The 18901-nt window shown below is 35.8% G+C and overlaps 1 protein-coding gene across 5 annotated transcripts in view; it reads right to left on the bottom strand.

The window, feature by feature from the left end:
* The window catches only part of LOC111503178 (LIM domain only protein 3), a 458150-nt gene that overhangs the window by 135500 nt on the left and 303749 nt on the right, over positions 1-18901 (bottom strand). For all 5 annotated transcript variants that reach the window (XR_012464152.1, XM_074169843.1, XM_074169846.1 and 2 more), the window contains 3 exons: positions 17064-17355; positions 9102-9227; positions 5143-5284 (listed from right to left, as the gene is read on the bottom strand). Coding sequence is in view for 4 of the 5 variants with exons in the window: in XM_074169843.1 (XP_074025944.1) it covers positions 5143-5284; positions 9102-9227; positions 17064-17355 (560 nt within the window). In the remaining variant the exon portion in view is untranslated. The remainder of the gene's footprint in view (positions 1-5142; positions 5285-9101; positions 9228-17063; positions 17356-18901) is intronic.

Genomic DNA, 18901 nt, shown 5'->3' with positions numbered 1-18901 from the left:
CGGGATACCCCTACCTGGCTGGGGTGGGATGGATGAAAAAGTTATTCGTCCGTTAACGGGGGACATGAGGGCCTCATTCGACAGAGTGTCGGGGCCTTCTATATCGGGAGGGGTCGTCTACAGTATAATCTATAGCTTCCCTAACTAACGGATTTTCGTGAGTTTCCGCACCTTCAAAAACTCGCCGATTCCTTGACTGAATGGACTGCCGAATGTAAGGCAGCTGCAAATCTCTGCGGATGCCTTCATTCCGCACGAACCAAGGAACATTCACAATCATTCTCATTAATTTGTTTTGCAATACCTCCAGAATGGTGATATTGTATTTTGCCGCTTGTCCCCAGACGCCTGAAGCATACATGATGACATACTTCAACATCGTATTGTAGATGGTCATTTTATTTTTCAAGCTCATTTTGGACTTTCTGTTGATCAGAGGGTACAGTCTGGCTATCCGACCCACGATCTTTGACTTGACGTTCATGATGCGCGGGTTCCAAGTGAGCCTACGGTCTATTAGAAGGCCGAGGTACTTTACCCGCGCTTGCCATTCAATCTCCCTTCCAGAGATTTTCACTTTTCTGGCCGGAGAAGATTTTAATCTTGCCATGAATAGCCTGAGTCTTGTCTGGGGTCACTCGGATCTTCCAATCAAGGTACCAGCGCCCGAGGTCGTCCAATGCACGTCGCATGTAGACGACGCTGAGCTCTCGACCCATGGAAGATGAGAGGAGAGCCGTGTCGTCGGCGTACAGGGATATCTTCACACGCTCGGGCCTTGGAAGGTCCTGGTGTAAAGGGAGTACAGCATCGGAGAGAGCACGGCCCCCGGTACAGCGAGGATCTCTCTGTTGTCAGACAGAGAGCCCTCTACTCTAACCTGAAATGTCCTTCTTTCAGGAAAGACCCAATCCACCGGATGAGGCCTCGAGGCAGGTCGAGCGCGTTCAATTTGTGTAGAAGGCCTTCATGCCAGACACGGTCGAAGGCCTTCGAGATATCTAATAGCACAATATGTACTTTTTGTTTGCGTTAAGCTCGCGGATGGTGTTTTCGACCAGCATTAGAGTCCGTAACTCAGTGGAGTGTTCTCTCCTGAAGTCAAATTGTTCATCAGGCAGAACATTTCGGTCCTCAACTTCTTCGTTGTGCCTTTGGAGAACAACTCTTTCAGCCAGCTCAGCCGCCGACGAGAGTAGACTGATCGGGCGATAGTTCTGTGGGAACAGCACATTCTGACCCTGTTTTGGGATCATGACGACGATCGCATGTTTCCACCTTCTGGGGAAGTGTCTGAGGGCCAACGAACTGTTGATTATATTCAAAAGGAATTCGACGCAGTTTTCCGGAAGCCTCTTCAACAACTTGTTGGTTATTGAATCGACTCCCGGATCTTTCTTGGCCTTTGCGGCCTTGATGTAACCCTTCAGCTCTTCCACAGAAGCTGGACGGATGTCGTCGTCGTCATCTTCCCTGAGGAATCGGTGAACCCGGTCTTCCAACAGCATATCGCGGTCGATGTCTCCATTGTCGTCAACGTTAAGTTGAGACTGACGTTCCATCGTGTCTGCAAAGGCTAACGCCTTGTCGGCGGGGGAGTAGCACACTCCGCGCTCTCCGTGAAGGGGTGAGAGAGCAGTCTTCATCTCCTTGAGCCTGCGAGTGACTCGCCAAAGCTCGTCACTCCTAGGTTCGAAGGATTCCAAAAGATCTTCCCACCTTTCGTTTCGATGATCAATGATGGCCTACTTGACTTGATTGGCCATCCTGTTTGCCGCTGTTTTGTCCCCTGGGAAAAGGTTTCGTTGATAGAGACTTCTCAAGCGATTTCTCTCTCTCTTTGATACGAGGGGGAAAACTCGTTATAGCTCTTCAGCGGACACTCCTCCCTGGAGGTGAAATCGCTCGAAACACATCATTCACAGAAAGCTCGAAACGTTCAACTGCCGCGTCGAGTTCGTCGGGAGAGTCGAGTACCCCAGGAGAGGCGCACATTTCCTCGAGCTGGGCTGTGAAGACATCCCAGTCCGTCTTGGATCTAATGCGATAATCATGGGAAGGAAGATCATCGCCCAATACCAGGATTACTGGATTATGATCGGAATCCAGTTCCGACAGAACGTAAATTTCGCTAGTCAGAGTGACGTTTCTGAGAAGCGCGATGTCTAGTACATCAGACCTAGTCTGCCCGCGATAGTACGTAGGCTCATCTGGTCCTAGCACTAGATATTCATGTCTGTCAACATGCGCATGGAGCGTTTGGTCATTTCGATTTGTCGCTCTGCTCCAAGGTCGGTGCTTGGCATCAGCAGTCCATTCAGAGATTCTGGGAGTAAATGAGTGTTTGGAGGGTTGTAAACCGAGATTATTCTGTGACAACCCCTACTCAATTGCATTTCGACCCCCACGGCCTCAGTACCGTGTAATCGAGCACTGTCAATGCCGTATTGGACACACTCAAGGGATCGCTTGACAAAAATGCCAACTCCTCCTCCAGCACGTCCAACAAGTTCTCTGTGAAAGAATATGTAGTTTGGAATGACAATAGATTCGTTCCTCAGATGTGCCTCTTGAACTAGAGCCACAGTCTGTTCAGTTATGGAATTTTCAAAGTCTAGTTCGCTTGTCTAGACATTGGCAGTTCCGGTTATCACATCAGTATTCACCGTGAACATTTTCTGTAGCACGGAGAATTTGACGAACAGCTTTTTCATCTGGTCCAGTGCGGCACAGATGTCTGAAACCCCCTGAGACTGAGGTGAGGGTTCAGGTCGAGGGAAGGTGGGCTTTGTTGAACAGCTTGCACCCTTGGATGCAGTTTTTGCGAAGCTGATCCCCTCCTGGACGCGTCCAGGACTGGACTATTCCTTCGAGAGATGACAATTTATAGGTCATTCGAGCGCTTGCAACTATCCCCACTTCACTCACTTACCCACACGCTAGCTTGGCTGAATGCGTTGTTGGACATATATACGGTTGTTTCTTTAAATTTTCTCCTAAACCAAGGACCTCTTAGTTTCGCCGATATAGGATTTTCCGCAGTCCGCGTTTGGTGGCCTGGTTTTCTTGAGGCTGTTACGGATAGTGTTTCCGAATCTGAAGCAGGTTCTCTAGCCAAAGTCTGTTTCCTCATCACTAGTTCCTTCTGGGGACCTTACTCTGTATTACAGTCATTTTCATTTCTATCTTGAAAATTTTTTATTGCTGGATATAATTGATATTTTAGCCATTCATTTTGATTTTATTTGTTCTTTCATACATTTCGAATCATAGTAGAATCATATTTAGACAATGAAAGTCACAACTAATGAAATTCATTATATGTCTCGGCTTTACAACCTGCTTCATCACTAATATTTGAAAACTTAGGACAATTGATATTGTTGACATTGAAATCGACAAATATAAAAATTTCAGCAGTGTGATAATTGAATTGCATTAAAGAATAGATAGTATTTGCTAGTGCCTTGTGTGTGTCGCTTGGAGGTCGATAGACACACCCTACAAATCTATTGGTTTGAAGTGATATCATCTTCAACTATATGTCTTCAAAGTTTTGAAGTTTCAATGTTTCACTGGCAAGAGAGATAACTTCCAATGAATAGTGAAATTCCAAAGTTAGGCACAAATGAAGAAAGAAGTTCGTAGCCTGGGTAAAAAACGTCGACGAAATTTGTTTTAGTACTGATTCTGGTTACGGTGACACAAAAGTCGACATAAAAGTTAATACTGGTATTTTTAGCAGCTGCAGTTAACTTGTAATTTCTTTCAAAAAGTGAGCCAGATTACTATTAGAAATAGATGCTTTCAAATATCGTCTGCAGGATATGATTGTATCATTCACCAACAGATACTTCTAATCCTCCTAATGTATCGGATGTGACCATTTTTTAATGGTAGTTTCATTTCAAATTTGACTTTGACATCAATTTCTGTTTCGATTGGGATGTCAAAATAGAATTCCCATGTTTGGCAATATCGATAAAATTTTTATTTTTTATAAAAAAAATCTGAAAGTGTAAGTATTTTTCAGATTATTGAGAAAGTTATGGGAAAAAATTCATCTGAATACAATTTTAAGCTCGTAATTAAAGCTCCGGCTGTCTACGAAAATTTCGATTTTCCACCTATTTTTCTGAATGTACTACTGTAGAATAACACTTAACGCAACGATCAAGCAGTTGGATAATTCGGATTTTTATGACATAATTAGTAGTGATAGTGTGAAAGATGGTCACATCCATAATACAAGTTCGAAAAGGCTTCTTTTAGTCTCTGGGTCTCCAGATTCAACCCCAATAAATTTTTCTTGTGGGGTTACCTAAAACAAAACCTTCAGAAAGACCGTTCCAAAATGTTTTAAAACGGTGATCTGTTTGAATTCAATGGAAATTCCACAGAAATGAAGTTCATAATTGAAAATGTGGTTATATAACTATTCGAATAACAGAAATAGTTCGTTATTGATCAGGAGGGTGGAATTTTCAATACCTTGTATTTTCATTCAATATGTTATTTTTTTATTAAAACATTTGTCTCCCTTCCACTGACTAACTTTTTTGATAATAATTTGAGAAACTTAAAAATATAAACTATATTTTTAGAAATAGATGTCTGTTGGAGTTACCCTAAACAGAGTAAAAAACAATTGGACTTTGTAATATGTGTAAGCAAATTTCATAGCCCTGTTTGGATTTTCAGAAAAAATGTGTCTGGGATGAAACAATATTAAGCAGTTTCACGAAAGTTGCGTTGAGACTTCGTTGAAGTGGGTACGATTAATAAACAAACTGGAAGAAAATATCAAAAATACTTTATGAAACGGGCTGAAAATTGCATCTGAAAAAACCTTTCCTGAATTCTTTTCTCGAGAAATAACTCCACATTGGGAATCATTGAAAAAAATTCTGAATTCAATAGATAATGTCAATCACGTGTCTACTTTTCTTTCCCAATATTTTATCGAAGCTGAAGTGAAATCTGAATGAAGTTGATAATTTAAATAACCTACATGATTTGGGCTTTACTAGTTACACAGTTTTTAGAATCAAAAAAGGAATTATTATGTTCCCATCGGAAAATAACGAAGGAGTTCAAAATATATTTTTCAACTTTGAATTGTCACTGAGTATGATTTCATACCTGTAAGTTACTGACTTGCCTTCTGATATGGGCTAAGCTGCTTGGGTTGTAGGCCATATTGGCAAACACTAACCGCTCTTCATAGTCATATTCACATAGAATTTTATTTTCGCACAGGTAGAATCGATCACCAACGCAAAACCTGCAAAAATTAAAAAATTTATTCTTCTGCGGAAATGAAAAATGTGGACAAAAATTATTTTTCAAGTAAGATAACATAAGTAATGAAAAAATGTTAGATACTTTAATTTATGAAACGTATAACATATAACAAACGTATAACATAATATGTTATACAACGTATAACATATTAGGGGTGTCACCTCGAAATGAGAGATAGTTAGCTATCAACTTGTATAAACCTTTATTTTGACACCCTAAAACTTTCCACAAAAACTTATTCATCGTAGGATATCCGCGACAACAGATATTCCAAGGTCAAAGGTCGAAAAATCGATTTTTTTTCATATTTACTGCAAATGTCCCGTTTCCTATGACTTTTATGATATTTGTATTCATCATAAATATTGTACAGGATTAAATTCTCTACCTATAACTTTTGTAGGAACATTTTTTTATATTTTGAACCATTTTCGAGATAGAGGGCAGCGCGCGCTGTGAACCTGTAGTCCCGATTGAAAAGACGACCTGTAATGTTTATGAATTATTGATAAATACGTAATTCTAAATAATTTGTTTTGGAAGGTTTCTGATTTTGCCGTGGTCTTCTTCTGTTATGATCTCCAAACGTTTCGACTGCAACTGCGACACTCATCTTCAGTGGCGTGACCAAAGTACTCTTCTTGACATGTCAACTGAAACAGTAAACTGAAATAGTCAACTGTTTCAGTTGAAATGTCAAAAAAAGTACTTCGCGATCACGCCACTGAAGATGACTGCCTCAGTTGCAGTTTCAGTTCGTATTCTTCCTGCACGGTCTTGACCGAGGAATCGTCGTACCTTATCCAGCAGTTGTAGCCGACTTGGAAGGCATCGGTCACGTACTGTCCAATGTTGGCAATTTTGCCTTCGTGTTAAACGACGGCGAATAGCTTCTATTGCTCCTCTATTGGAGACTGTGTTACCGACGATACCAAAGTCGAATCAATCTTCAAGTCGAATTCAAAATCGGAAGGCTTGATAATCTTCGTGAAACGGTCGTGGCTGTATTCGAAAAGTTTCAGATGCAAAATGAGAATAACGGGAAGTTTGCAGAGCATAATTTCCTCCCACGCTCCGACTTTTTCGTTTGCTTTTGGCGAAGTCAGCCCCTCTAAACTGTTCTTGGAGACGAGTACCTTAAGCGCTTCTCTGACAGTCTTCACTTTCTCAATATTGAGTTGCAGGGTGAGGAAAGGCTGGATATTCTCAGTAATGTGGTGGTCCCCGTTGCGATGAATGCTCGACTTCAGTTGCCTCCAGAAGATGTCACTTATCGGTGTACCGGTGATCAATGTTTTTATTGAAAAATGTCATTTCACACATTTATGACCGTTGAAATTCAAAAATTTGAATAATAATAAGAACTAAAAATACTAATTTCAATTTTCTTCTTCTTCTTCTTCATCGTCCTCCACTCGCTATGAATTTCGAAATTCCTTTATGTCCTCGTCTTTAACGACATTCGTCTTTAATTCATCCAGGATTTCGAAGTCAAAAGTACCGTCTTCATTGATATCACTCTGAGGTGAACCATTAAGACAAGTTTGCCCGTTACACTGGCCATAAGCTAAAGAGCACTGCAACCCTGCTTTCCTGCATCCACATCGCGAACAACAAACATTCTTGCAGTTGTAGAATATTGTGCTAGACATTTCCTCCAGAGCTGGTAGTTTGATTGTCATAACAGGTTCCAGGAATTCATCACGCATTATCCAACCCCAATTCTGTGGTTCTAACTCATGCCCCAGCTAAGTCTGAACTTGATAACAAGCACCGTTGAAATGTTGGTGAGCTGCTGCACTGCTTAGTAGAAGATTTGATAACTGCACAGGTTTATTCAGTTTTGTTAACTTGATGAACTGTGCATAGCGAAGACGACCGACACAATCCTCATATTTTGAAGCATTATAGATTGCCAACGAGGTTCGCACTCCATTATCCCATTGAACCGGGCAGTTCCTTTCTTCTAATACTGCAGCAATTTGATCTGAATTCTCGAGTGTTTTCACAAAAGTTTAGTTTCCTTTTCTGAAGAGCGCAGATGTCATGTCCCAGCCACTTCTTGCGTGAAGAAACAATAAGTGTTTTTAGAACGAGGATATCTATCAAAACTTTTGGAAGAGTGTATCTCAGGTTTCACATTTCCTTTGCCAACTTTTTTGAAAAAAAATTCTTGATGATGTGATAGGGTACGCCCAATTAAAATGACAAGAAGTGAATCCATTTTTTTTCTATTGTAACAACAGTTTTTTGACATTTATATTCGTTAATAGCTGTTTCACTAATAACAATATCCGTATCATCTCTTGTCTGTTTAGTTGTGATATTAACAGCCTGTAATTTCTCAAGTATTTCGATTTGTTAGAATTTTTCTTGGGTAATAGATACAACCATGGTTTCGCCGAAACAAACTTCGTATGTTTTTGAAAGGACAGCAGTTCTTCTCCGCTGCGTCATTGCTCTTATGTTTTTATTATAGTCTAAATATCTATGAAATACAACCATTTCTGAACCATAATTATTCGGGATTATATATTTATCAATAATTTATAAACTTTATACGGCGTTTTTCTTAATCGGGACTACAGGTTGACCTGGAATGATTCTCTAAACAGTTGAACACTGCGCGCTCTGCCTTCATTTATGTCAAGACATAAAAAAAATTAATCTCTGGTAGAAGTCCATTATATCTCAAAGTGGAGTGCAGTAGATTCGCGGAGAAAAAAAACTCACTGTCTTCTCCACAATTTAATATCACCATCAGATGTTAGAACGGTAAAACCATCAATCAGTACAAGTTTCGAACCTATATAGGTTCATCATCAGCTTATTATTTGAAATTCTACAATAAAAGAACAACATAACAATAGTTAATACAATGAAGTAAAAAATACTTATATGGAGATGAAAATATTATATGGAGAACTTCAGACAATTTTTATTTTCTCCATAAAATATTTTCTTCTTCATGTAAGTATTTCATACTTCATTGTATCAACTATTGTTATGTTGTTCTTCTTTCATTGAATAATTTTAAATAATTAGCTGATGATGAACCTATATAGGTTCGAAACATGTACTGATTGATGGTTTTTACCGTTCTAATATCGGATGGTGATATTAAATTGTGGAGACGACTTTGAGTTTTTATTCTTCGCAAAGATATTAAAAAAATAAAAAAAAAATTGGTAGAGAACTTAATCCTCTACAAAATTTAAACTAAATACAAATATCATAAAACCCATAGGAAACGAGATACTTGCAGTTGATATGTAAAAAATCGAGTATTTGATTTTTCACCTTGGACTATCTGTAATCGCGGACACCCCATGATAAGTCAGTTTCGAGACAAGTTTTAGGGTGCCACAATAAAGATTTATGCAACTTCATAGCTGACTATCTCTCATTCAGAGATACTTTCCCTCATTCGTCTTATATTTCTGAACTTTCATACTTTTATTCGAGATTAACTATTATATTTATACAGTGAAACAGTTTTTCAGTTGTCTAAACAAACACTATTTTACGAAGATGATCTTGTTATGAACAAACGGAAAGTCATGATATTTAAATAAAGGGGAGGTGATGATGATGATTTCAACTTATTTGAAATCGGCAATTCCTGGAGAATATTCAAATTCAAGGAGAATTCGGAAAAACTTCTTCAACGCGAATTCAAAAACATGTTGAGAGCAAACATTTTCAACACGTAAGTGGAAAAAATACCAAACAATATTTGGTCAACTTGTCATGTTTGAAGTTCAGTGGTTTCGTAGGAAGCCATATAGTTTACTCACCTGTGATTGCATTGCTGACATGCAAAACATTCCAAGTGGTAGACATTGTTTTTTGCTCGCATTACCATTTCAAAAGCAGGTATAACTTTGTTGCAGGCAGCACAATATCCCGTCGTACCAAATAACCTAAAAAACCAATAGATTAGAAGAATTTTATAGAGCTCTGCTGAGTTTGATGGCTACTTCGGAACATAGCAAAATTTCTACAGATCGTCATGAAACTTTGTAATGAAGCAGAAAAAATATGATATACTTCAGAAATTTTTAGATTAAATGTTATTTTTTTATGTTTGAAGTGGAAAAAAGTATAGTTACAGAAAATAACCCGCCATTTGGGTTTTCATTTCAAATTGAGAAATCATACTTCATCATATAATGAGGTATATGTATAGTGTGCATCGAATAATATAATACAGTGCAACATATGAACATTTTGCAGACATTTCAGAAACATAAATACTTTTTTTCTCCATAATCCACTGTACTCACTACCTCTGATCAACTGGGAAAATGTTGCATGATATTTTTTCCAAGATACATTTATTAAAAAGTATATTTTTAGTATTTTTATGAAATTTCTGTTGTTGATAATTGGAAATACTTTTTACGGTATACAGGGTATTCCATATTCGATGGTATATTAGACGTATCTAGAGAACAAAAAAAGATGAGAGTTTCAAATTTTGGTTACCAATGTAGATGGCAGTAATTTATCGTTTGAAAATATTCTCATCGCCGCATTGTTGCCACATCTATATGTAACAGACATCAACTTGAAAATTTTAAATGGAATGGATAAGTATAGAACCATGTTCTATACTTATCTCTCACCGTTTTCAAAATATTGATTATTTTGTAATTTTTTTTGGCGACAACATGGTATATTTAATAATTAATATCGCATGAATTAATTTTTTCACCAAACCAAAATTCTGGCAACATTGAGGTTAGATATGGTGGTTGTTATTTCAGAACGAAACTAGAATCATATTTTATACAGAGTGTCTGAAAAGTACGTCTCAATTTGTACCTTTGATAAATGACCATAACTAATTTTTTTCAAATGAAATACTATGTTATACAATAATAGCAATAATATGTTATACAATTTTATAATTCAGCCAACCAATGTGAAAAACTTTGATCAACTTTGTCAACTATGAGATATGAACTATTTAAAAAAAATTACGCCTATGCAAGCATAAAATTTCCAATAAAATTTAAAATCAAGTGCATAATACACACATTCTTGAAACTTTAGCTTTGCAAAAATGACTGATGAATCACAATTTTCACGTGAGGGAATATTCAATCGTCGAAATAATCATTTGTGGGCTTCAGAAAATCCCCATTTCATTAGACAAGTGGATTCCAATAAAAAATGAGTTTCAATGTTTTTTGTATGCTCATGGATGATGAAGTTTCTATTTGCATTTATGAAGAAAAATTGAATTCCGAAAAATATTTTCTGGACAAGTTTCCCCTGAACTTGTCTCGGAATTGTTGTTATCAATTGGATGGAGCTCCTGGACATTGCGCACGTGAAGTGAGTAGGGAACCAACCGATATGTTCGACGATCGGTGGATACGACGTTTGGGTCCTTGCATTTGACCGCCTCGATCACCGGTTCTGACCCCCTAGATTTTTTCCTCTGGGGAAAAATAAAAAAACAGGTATATAGAACACGTATCAATATAAAACAGGAACTGAAAGATCGGGTTAGATGTGCTTTCGAGGAAATCGACCCGTCGGAAATCCGCAGAGCCACAACTGATCACGTAATAACATCCATCCATCAATGTTTACAAGTGAATGGTCAGCATTTCAAACACCTGAGCTATTGAATTTTTGTCATGTCAGTATCAAATGTCAAATAATTGCGAAGCTAGTTTCACAATATAATTTCTTGTTTTTTATTGTAAAATTATTTTTGTTATCAATTTAATTTCATTCATGTATTCCATTTAATCTTCCTGAACTAATATAAAGTTATTATTCATTATTCGATGTGTTCAATAATACATTTTTCACCAAATTTTGTATTTGAAATGTTATATTTGTATAGAAGCAAAAAAATTATAGAAGAATTCATATCTCATAAATGGTCAAAGATAGGTATAGGACATAGTTGATCAAAGTTGTTCACATTGGTTGGCTGAATTATAAAATTGAAAAACATACAAGGTGTTCCATTAGAAAAAAAATAGTTATGGTCTTTTATCAAAGATATAAATTGAGACTTATTTTTCAGACACTCTGTATGAAATAAAATTTGAGTTTCATTCTGAAATAACAACCAGCATACCTTATCTCAATGTTGCTAAAATTTGAGTTCGGCGTATTAGTTAATTTGTGCGATATTAAATATTTAAAATACCATGTTTTCGCCAAAAAAAAATACAAAATAATTAATATTTTGAAAACGGTGAGAGATAGATGAAATACCATGTTTTCGCCAAAAAAAATTACAAAATAATTAATATTTTGAAAACGGTGAGAGATAGGTATAGAGTATGGTTCGAAAAAGTAATTTGGATTTTGATGCAGAATTAAATATATAGGGTGTTCAATTTGAAATTTCCAAGTTGATGTCTGTTACATGTAGATGTGGCAACAATGTGGTGATGAAAATATTTTCAAACGATAGATCACTGTCATCTACATTGCTAACCCCAAAATTGGAAACTCTCATCTTTTTTCGTTCTCTAGATACGTCTAATAGACCATCGAATTTGAAATACCCTCTATATAATATATTTTGAACTATCAGGGAGTTTTCGATTCTTGAAAACTACCAGTGATTTCCACAAAAATGAATATTGGTAAGTTCATTTCACATTCAGGAATTTTTTTTTGTATTCCGATAAGCTGAAAATTCACATGAAACATAGTAAAAGTTTTATGAAAATTATGGGGAGAAAATAACTTAACAATATTTACTTTTATTGTTAGAACTATAAACTCCTTTTCTGTTTATTACGTTTTACCAAGAAAAATTAGAAATCAACATATTTATAAGAATTTCAAACTTTTCTGGAATCCTTGAAGTTAATTTGTAATATCATAAATACAGAAAAAGTCAATGAAAATGAAACAAAATACCCAAATCTTGAATGGAATTAGGAATCAATTGACCTTATGAAAGAGCAAACAGTTTACTTCACCCAGATAAGTTACTGCGTACATTCGAAGTAGTTTGCACAAAGAAAATTATTTTACTTCACAAAAATATATTTTCATAGAATATTTGACGATGACATTCAGAATGTGCTAGTAATCGCACGTTTGAAAGTAAGACTTCGTTGATCTTTATATCGCACAAATTTCTCTTTTTGACAGTCGTCGTTCGTTGGGGGCGACAGCTGGTTAACAAGAAAATCAAGTTTTAACAGATGTTTTCAAAAAAACTTCAATGAAATCAACAATAAAATTTGAAATGTCGAATTCAGGAAAAAACTGAAATGTAGATGAAACTTCAATAATTGAATAGAACTGGTCTATACTTGATGAAAATCAATATTGAACCGCGACACGTGTTTCGCTATACAATAGCTCTTTCAAATTATAACTGTTTACGCTTGATAAGCTATTATATAGCGAAACACGTGTTGCGGTTTTTGTAAAACCTCTCATTGTGGAAATCATACAATGAACTGTATTAATCAGTTTTTCTCATCTTTTCAATTCTCTGGTAGCCTCTTATGAGACATGTTTCCACTATACAGTATCTGACGTGTCGATGTTCTCAATGTTTTCCAACATTCAAATAGTAGCCAATAGAAACTCAATCAGACTCGAAGCTCAAGAAAAGTAATTCAACGTAGCTGCGAAATTGAAGTACCCTCAAGATGATTAGAGAGGATCCAATGGACCCAATATTTATAAGGCCTTGTCGGGGCACGCCAATTTCCTCGTGTAGATTGCTATAAAATTTATAGGTATGGCTGGCTATAAAAATTACATTACACAAAATTGACTTCGAATAGAAGCATCCCTATCGCGATCTCATAATAAAATGGGATTTTTTAATTAATTTTCCGAGTAATAACCGAAGTTAAATTCGAAAAGTTGGGAACAGTCGATTTATCTAATATCAATATTTTTTTTTTAATTTGTGTGACGGACGATATTGTTGTTTGGATGAAATTTTGGGATAACCGCAATCTATACAGCGTGACTCACGGACGATGGTAGGTTAGACGTTTGTGGTAAACGTAACGCAGTATTTTTCTGAAAATTCCACATCTTACATTTCCTTACCTGTTCGATCGATTCAAAATATTTTCAGCATTGCGTCTCCGCCACTTTTATCGAAAAGTCCTAGCAACTTTATTTTTCAAATAGAACATTTTTGGAATTGCTCTTTTATTATGATACTTTTTTGTGAATACTATCCTATACCTATCTCTATCGGTTCTCGAGATAAAAAATTATTTGTGCTAAATAAGGTCCAAAACATAGCCGTAAATAAACTTGAGTACATCAGTTCTCTCAATTCACGAAAATTTGATATTTTGAAGATAGTTTGGACAAACTCGCAATATTCCATTAACACCAAGTAATAGACTTCATATCATACAGGGCGTGCTTAAATTACTATTATTTCCATTATGCATAAAAGTGGTCAAAAGTAATTTTTTTCAAATGAAAGTCCCTGTATATTACTCGATAAATTGAAAGATGATGAAAAATGCTTGAAGATGATGTATCATGTCCCTATACCTAAATCATTAAGTTTTCTTAATAGAGTCACTTCTTCTGAAAACATATTATTTTGAGAATTTAGTTTTAGGTGGAATTATCGAGTTTGTAACAGTTTGGTTACTTTTATAAGTAATTTACAAATAATTATCGACGGTGTTTCAGAACATCTTTCAAAATGAATGCAAACATCGATTATTGACACGAAGTTTTTATGAAATTATTTATTACACACGAACAAAGTGATCAAATCATTGTCAGAACTTGCAGAAAATTCAACCAAATGTATCTTGAATCAACAGCAATGAACGAGAGGAAGTTTGTAAGGTTACAGAATGATTTCATTAACTATGGCTCAAAGTTTCCGGGGAACACTGTACCAAAATCATTGCTTTTCGGGTTTGAAAGCCGTGGATCTTTGGAATTTTTTCCTGACGTTTCGCCTGCGCGAGTGGCTAGCTTCTTCAGAGGTTTAACCATCATGGCTTGCTGTCCGATGAATACCTTTTAGGTATTCCCCCATTTTCCCCATTTTAAGGAATTCGAGAATGACGAACAGGACAACAGGCAGCGAGATTGTTAATGTTCCAGGTTCAAGTGCAGGTACGAGTACAGGTACAAGTGCAGGTACCAATTCAGGTACAAATACAACTGATTACCTGACAAGGCATAAATACGCTTTACGAAGCCTAAAAGGTAGTCATCGAACAGCAAGCCATGATGGTTAAACCTCTGAAGAAGCTAGCCACTCGCGCCAGCGAAACGTCAGGAAGAAATTCCAAAAATCCACGGCTTTCAAGCTCGAAAAGCAATGACACTGAAAACCTCAGCCGTGAAAGTCAAAACCATTTTGTCACTGTACCAAAAATCAGGCATTTCTAGGTAGAGAGTAAGATTTTCTGGGCTTTAACATGTGAAAGTACAGAAAATAACAGAATTAGGATGATTAAAAATAACAAAATGGTAAACAAAATATCGCATTTTCACAGTAAATGATGTAAATGTTGTCCAATACATTCTAAACATTTCAAAATGTTCTTTTGTAAGCGATTTGTAGCTGCTTCAATACACCGCATTATTCGCCGTCGCAGTTCTTTTTTGGTAAGCACTGAAGTACTGTACACCCTTTCTCTTAAAACACCCCCTTGAAAAAGTCGAGTGGCTTGAGATCTGGTGATCTCGGTGGCCAATCACACGGCCCTAAATGCCTTAACTAACGACCGTCAAACATTTCGTAAAGTTTCTAGGAAACTGAAACTACGAATTCCTATATTATTTTGAAGGCAAATTTTCGAGGAGAGTCGTCATTAATATTTGGAGATATCTCTCCATTTTTTCTTGAAAACCCATTTCTTTTGTCACATGAGGATTATGATCAGCCCAGAAATATTTATTCCTTCTATTCAAAATGCCATTTCTCCTAAATTTAACAAAAAATCCCGATTTTTCTGTAAATGTATTAAAAGGAATTCCCAAGCTTTGAGAGCTTGAACTTTGGTTTTATACGAATGCATTTTGTGATTTTTCAAAATTCGTTGTACTTGAAGCATGTGATACACCCAAATCTTTTTCTGCACTGCGAATGGACGCTTCTGGATATGCCAAAACGTTAACAGTATTGTCCTCAAAGTAACAAGTTTCGGTAATGTTGAAGGCGCTTTTAACTTCGTGCTATAGTTAAGAAAATTATTTTGTATCTTCCTCTCGTTCATTGGTGTTGATTCAGGATACATTTGGTTGGATTTTCTGTAAGTTCTGACAATGATTTGATCACACTGTCCGTGTATAAAAACTTCGTTCTTATGAACGCATTCATTTTGGAGGATGTTTTGAAACACCGTTGATAACTATTTGCAAATTACTTATAAAAGTAACCAAATTAATATTGGTTTGATAATTCCACTGCTACCTGAAACCAAATTATTGAAAAAATAATGTTTCCAGAAGAAGTGATTTTATTAAGAAAACTGTATGATTTAGGTATAGGTACATGATACATCATTTTGAAGCACTTTCCATCATCTTTCAATTTATTGAGTAATATACAGGGGGTTTCTTTGAAAAAATGAACTTTTGACCATTTTCATGCATAATGGAAATATAAGTAACTTCAACACGCCCTGTATGATATAGAGTCGATTTCTTGGTGTTCATTAAATATTGCGAGTTTGTTCAAACTATCATCAAAATATTAACTTTTCATGAATTGAGAGTACTGATGTACTTGAGTTCAATTAGGGTTATGTTTTGGACCATATTTAGCAAAAATTATTTTTCGAAAACTATAGAAATAGGTATAGAACATTATTCATAAAATAGTTTTATAATAAAAGAGCGAATCCAAAAATTTGGTAATATACGGAGTGTTGTGAAATATAAAGTTGCTATGAGTTTTTGATGAAAGCGGCAACGCTGCAATGCTGAAAATATTTTAGATCGATAGAACAGGTGAGGAAATATAATATGTGAAATAAAAAAAAAACCTGCGTTGCGTTTTTCAGAAACGTCTAACCCACCACCGACCGTCACGCTTTATAGAAGGTACCTGTTATACATTTTCATTTCATGGTGTTTGAAGATGCTTCATAATGAGTTTATGATAATATGGAGACTTTCATGCTTTGAATGGCACAATAGCACAATGTATTTTTTTAATGTTACCGAAAGTAACATACATCAAACCGTGTCGGGACTTTTGAACCCTGTTAGAGTATTAGTACATGGGATGTGTCTTTGTTCACGAGATGGATCCGTTATTAGTTAACAAATAATCAAGTCTCAGGCACTTTGCTGTTTGTGTCGGATCTTTCCTGCACTAATGAGAGGTAATACCTCAAAACCAGTCTGTAGGGGATCTACTCGAAATAATTTCAGCATGGTTCTGCTGCTGGTTAAACAAGAAACATCTGCGATACCAACCTCTGTGAAGTTTACTGCATAAATTTCTGTCGGATTTATTTCAATATCCAGCCTGGAACTGCCGGGGAAGTAGTTGTTTTCCGACAGGCATTTACCAGAACCTACAGTGTAGGTAGTTGGGAGAGATGAATTTTTCGAGATTTTATTTCGAAATATTCATTTTCTAATATAGACTAGGTATAAAACTTCAGCTAATCGTCTCCATTACTTTTGTAGAATCAAAATGGTTTGTTGAACCCATCAATAACATCGCTGTTTTTTTGTAAATGGACGTGTGTTACAAAACAAATATTCATTCTATGGAGTGTGATGAGAGTAGAAATAAACTGATAGCAACTCACCTAAGATAGTCTCTTTTACATAGTATAAGATTAGCTTTAGTATACAGGGTGGAACCGACTTCTCCGAGTCGGCAGTCACAACAGCCGCACTTGAGACAGTCCTCATGCCAGAAGAGATCAAGAGCCTTGAGAAGGAACCTGTCACCGATTCTTTTGCCGCATCCGGCACACTCTCGGGCTCCAGCCCCCGTCGTCGATAGAGTGTTCGGCGTCGTGGAGACTGACACTGATGTTGCTCCGCTGGACACAGATATGGTTGTTCTGGCGGTCGATGCTTGATCCCCTCCGGATTCTGAAAAGAAACAAGGATTCAAAAGATAGAAGAATTCATACTATGTAACTTTTCAAATATCCACTGAGCTAATACATCTCGAATTGGATTTTTTTCAAACGGTTTTATTTAGCTTGCCTTGTTTGTTTGGGTTGAATTAAGTAATTGAAGTGTGACCCCCTTTCTATTGACAGATTGATCTGATATTTGGTACACACATTTAGTTTTGATGACAATACAATTGAATGAATCCCGTATCATTGTAAATCCAAGATGGCCGCAGCTACAAAATGGCGGAAGAATTGATTAGCAGAATTAGAAACTCAAAACTTGAAAATAAAGCAAAAAAATTCATGTGGGATGGTTTAATTGAAAAAAAGATAATAATGATGTAAATAATGTACTGAAACCTGAAAACTAATTCGGAAGGTTCTACGTAGTAGTTATCACACCACTCTCCTCAGCAATCAACGGTATTGATCAGATAAAAAATATTATTTTTTCATCTCATCAATACCGTAGTTTGCTGAGAAAAGTGGTGTGATGACTACTACCTGGATTATTTTTTAGTTTGTCGTTCATTATCTACATCATTTCTTTCAATAATACCGTTTAATATGAATAAATTTTTCACTTGCCTCATTTACTGATGAACCAAAATGTGTGCTTTAACTGAACTCAATGTTACATGTTATTTTTAGAGTAATAAAAAAACTAAAATGTTTGTTTGAAGGTGGATGACAATGTTTCGTGATGCATCTCATTAGTTCGAACTTCCATTGTATAATATGATATAAATTGATTTGAAATCCCTGAAAAAATCTGCAAAAAATAAAAAAATATATCTGAAAAAATAATAATCATATTAAGAGAAAAACTTCCAATAAAATACAAGCAACAACCAGAAAATCGAAAAATGTAACTATTAACATGAGACAAAAATTAAAAAATTATTAACAAGAAATGAAAACTAAAAATTTAAAGATTCCAAACCAAGTTACTTCACTATTGTAATTTCAGTTTTTTTTGCTCATAATTGTTATTTTTTCAGATAATTAAAAAAAAATTTACAGATTCTTACAGGGACTTCAAATCAATTTATATCATATCAGACAATGGAAGTCCAAACTAATGAAATGAAAAACTGAAATGTTGATTTTGGGTTTATAAGATTTTATATTTATAATTTTCGGAGCTAGCTGTATACAACATATCAGTGAATTTCGTTAATAAGTTCGAATTAGCATAGGTTCAGATAAAATAGGTTGGTTGAGGTAATAGGATTTTGGAATAATTCAAATTCATTTAAGTAAATATATGAATTGAAAGATGTTCCAACCTCAACTTCAATATTCTAAAACAAAAACACTTCGTATTCAGAACTCCATTTTTTAATATTCCAAGTTCATAGACATCGAAATTGATACGATCACAGGACATAGAAATATAAAACAATCTCCAAATACGCAAACTTTGCAAAGATTGCATACTGAGCATTTCACCTCAGTACAGTGATAAGATCAAAGTTACAATGTCAGTGTATAAATCTTCATAAATATTGAGGGAG

This window comes from Leptinotarsa decemlineata, unplaced genomic scaffold (assembly GCF_025532065.1).
Source record: "Leptinotarsa decemlineata unplaced genomic scaffold, Ldec_3_MD MMD2_P_RNA_scaffold_6, whole genome shotgun sequence".
Classification (NCBI taxonomy): Eukaryota; Metazoa; Arthropoda; class Insecta; order Coleoptera; family Chrysomelidae; genus Leptinotarsa; species Leptinotarsa decemlineata.
This window is presented reverse-complemented; position numbering and strand designations above follow the sequence as displayed.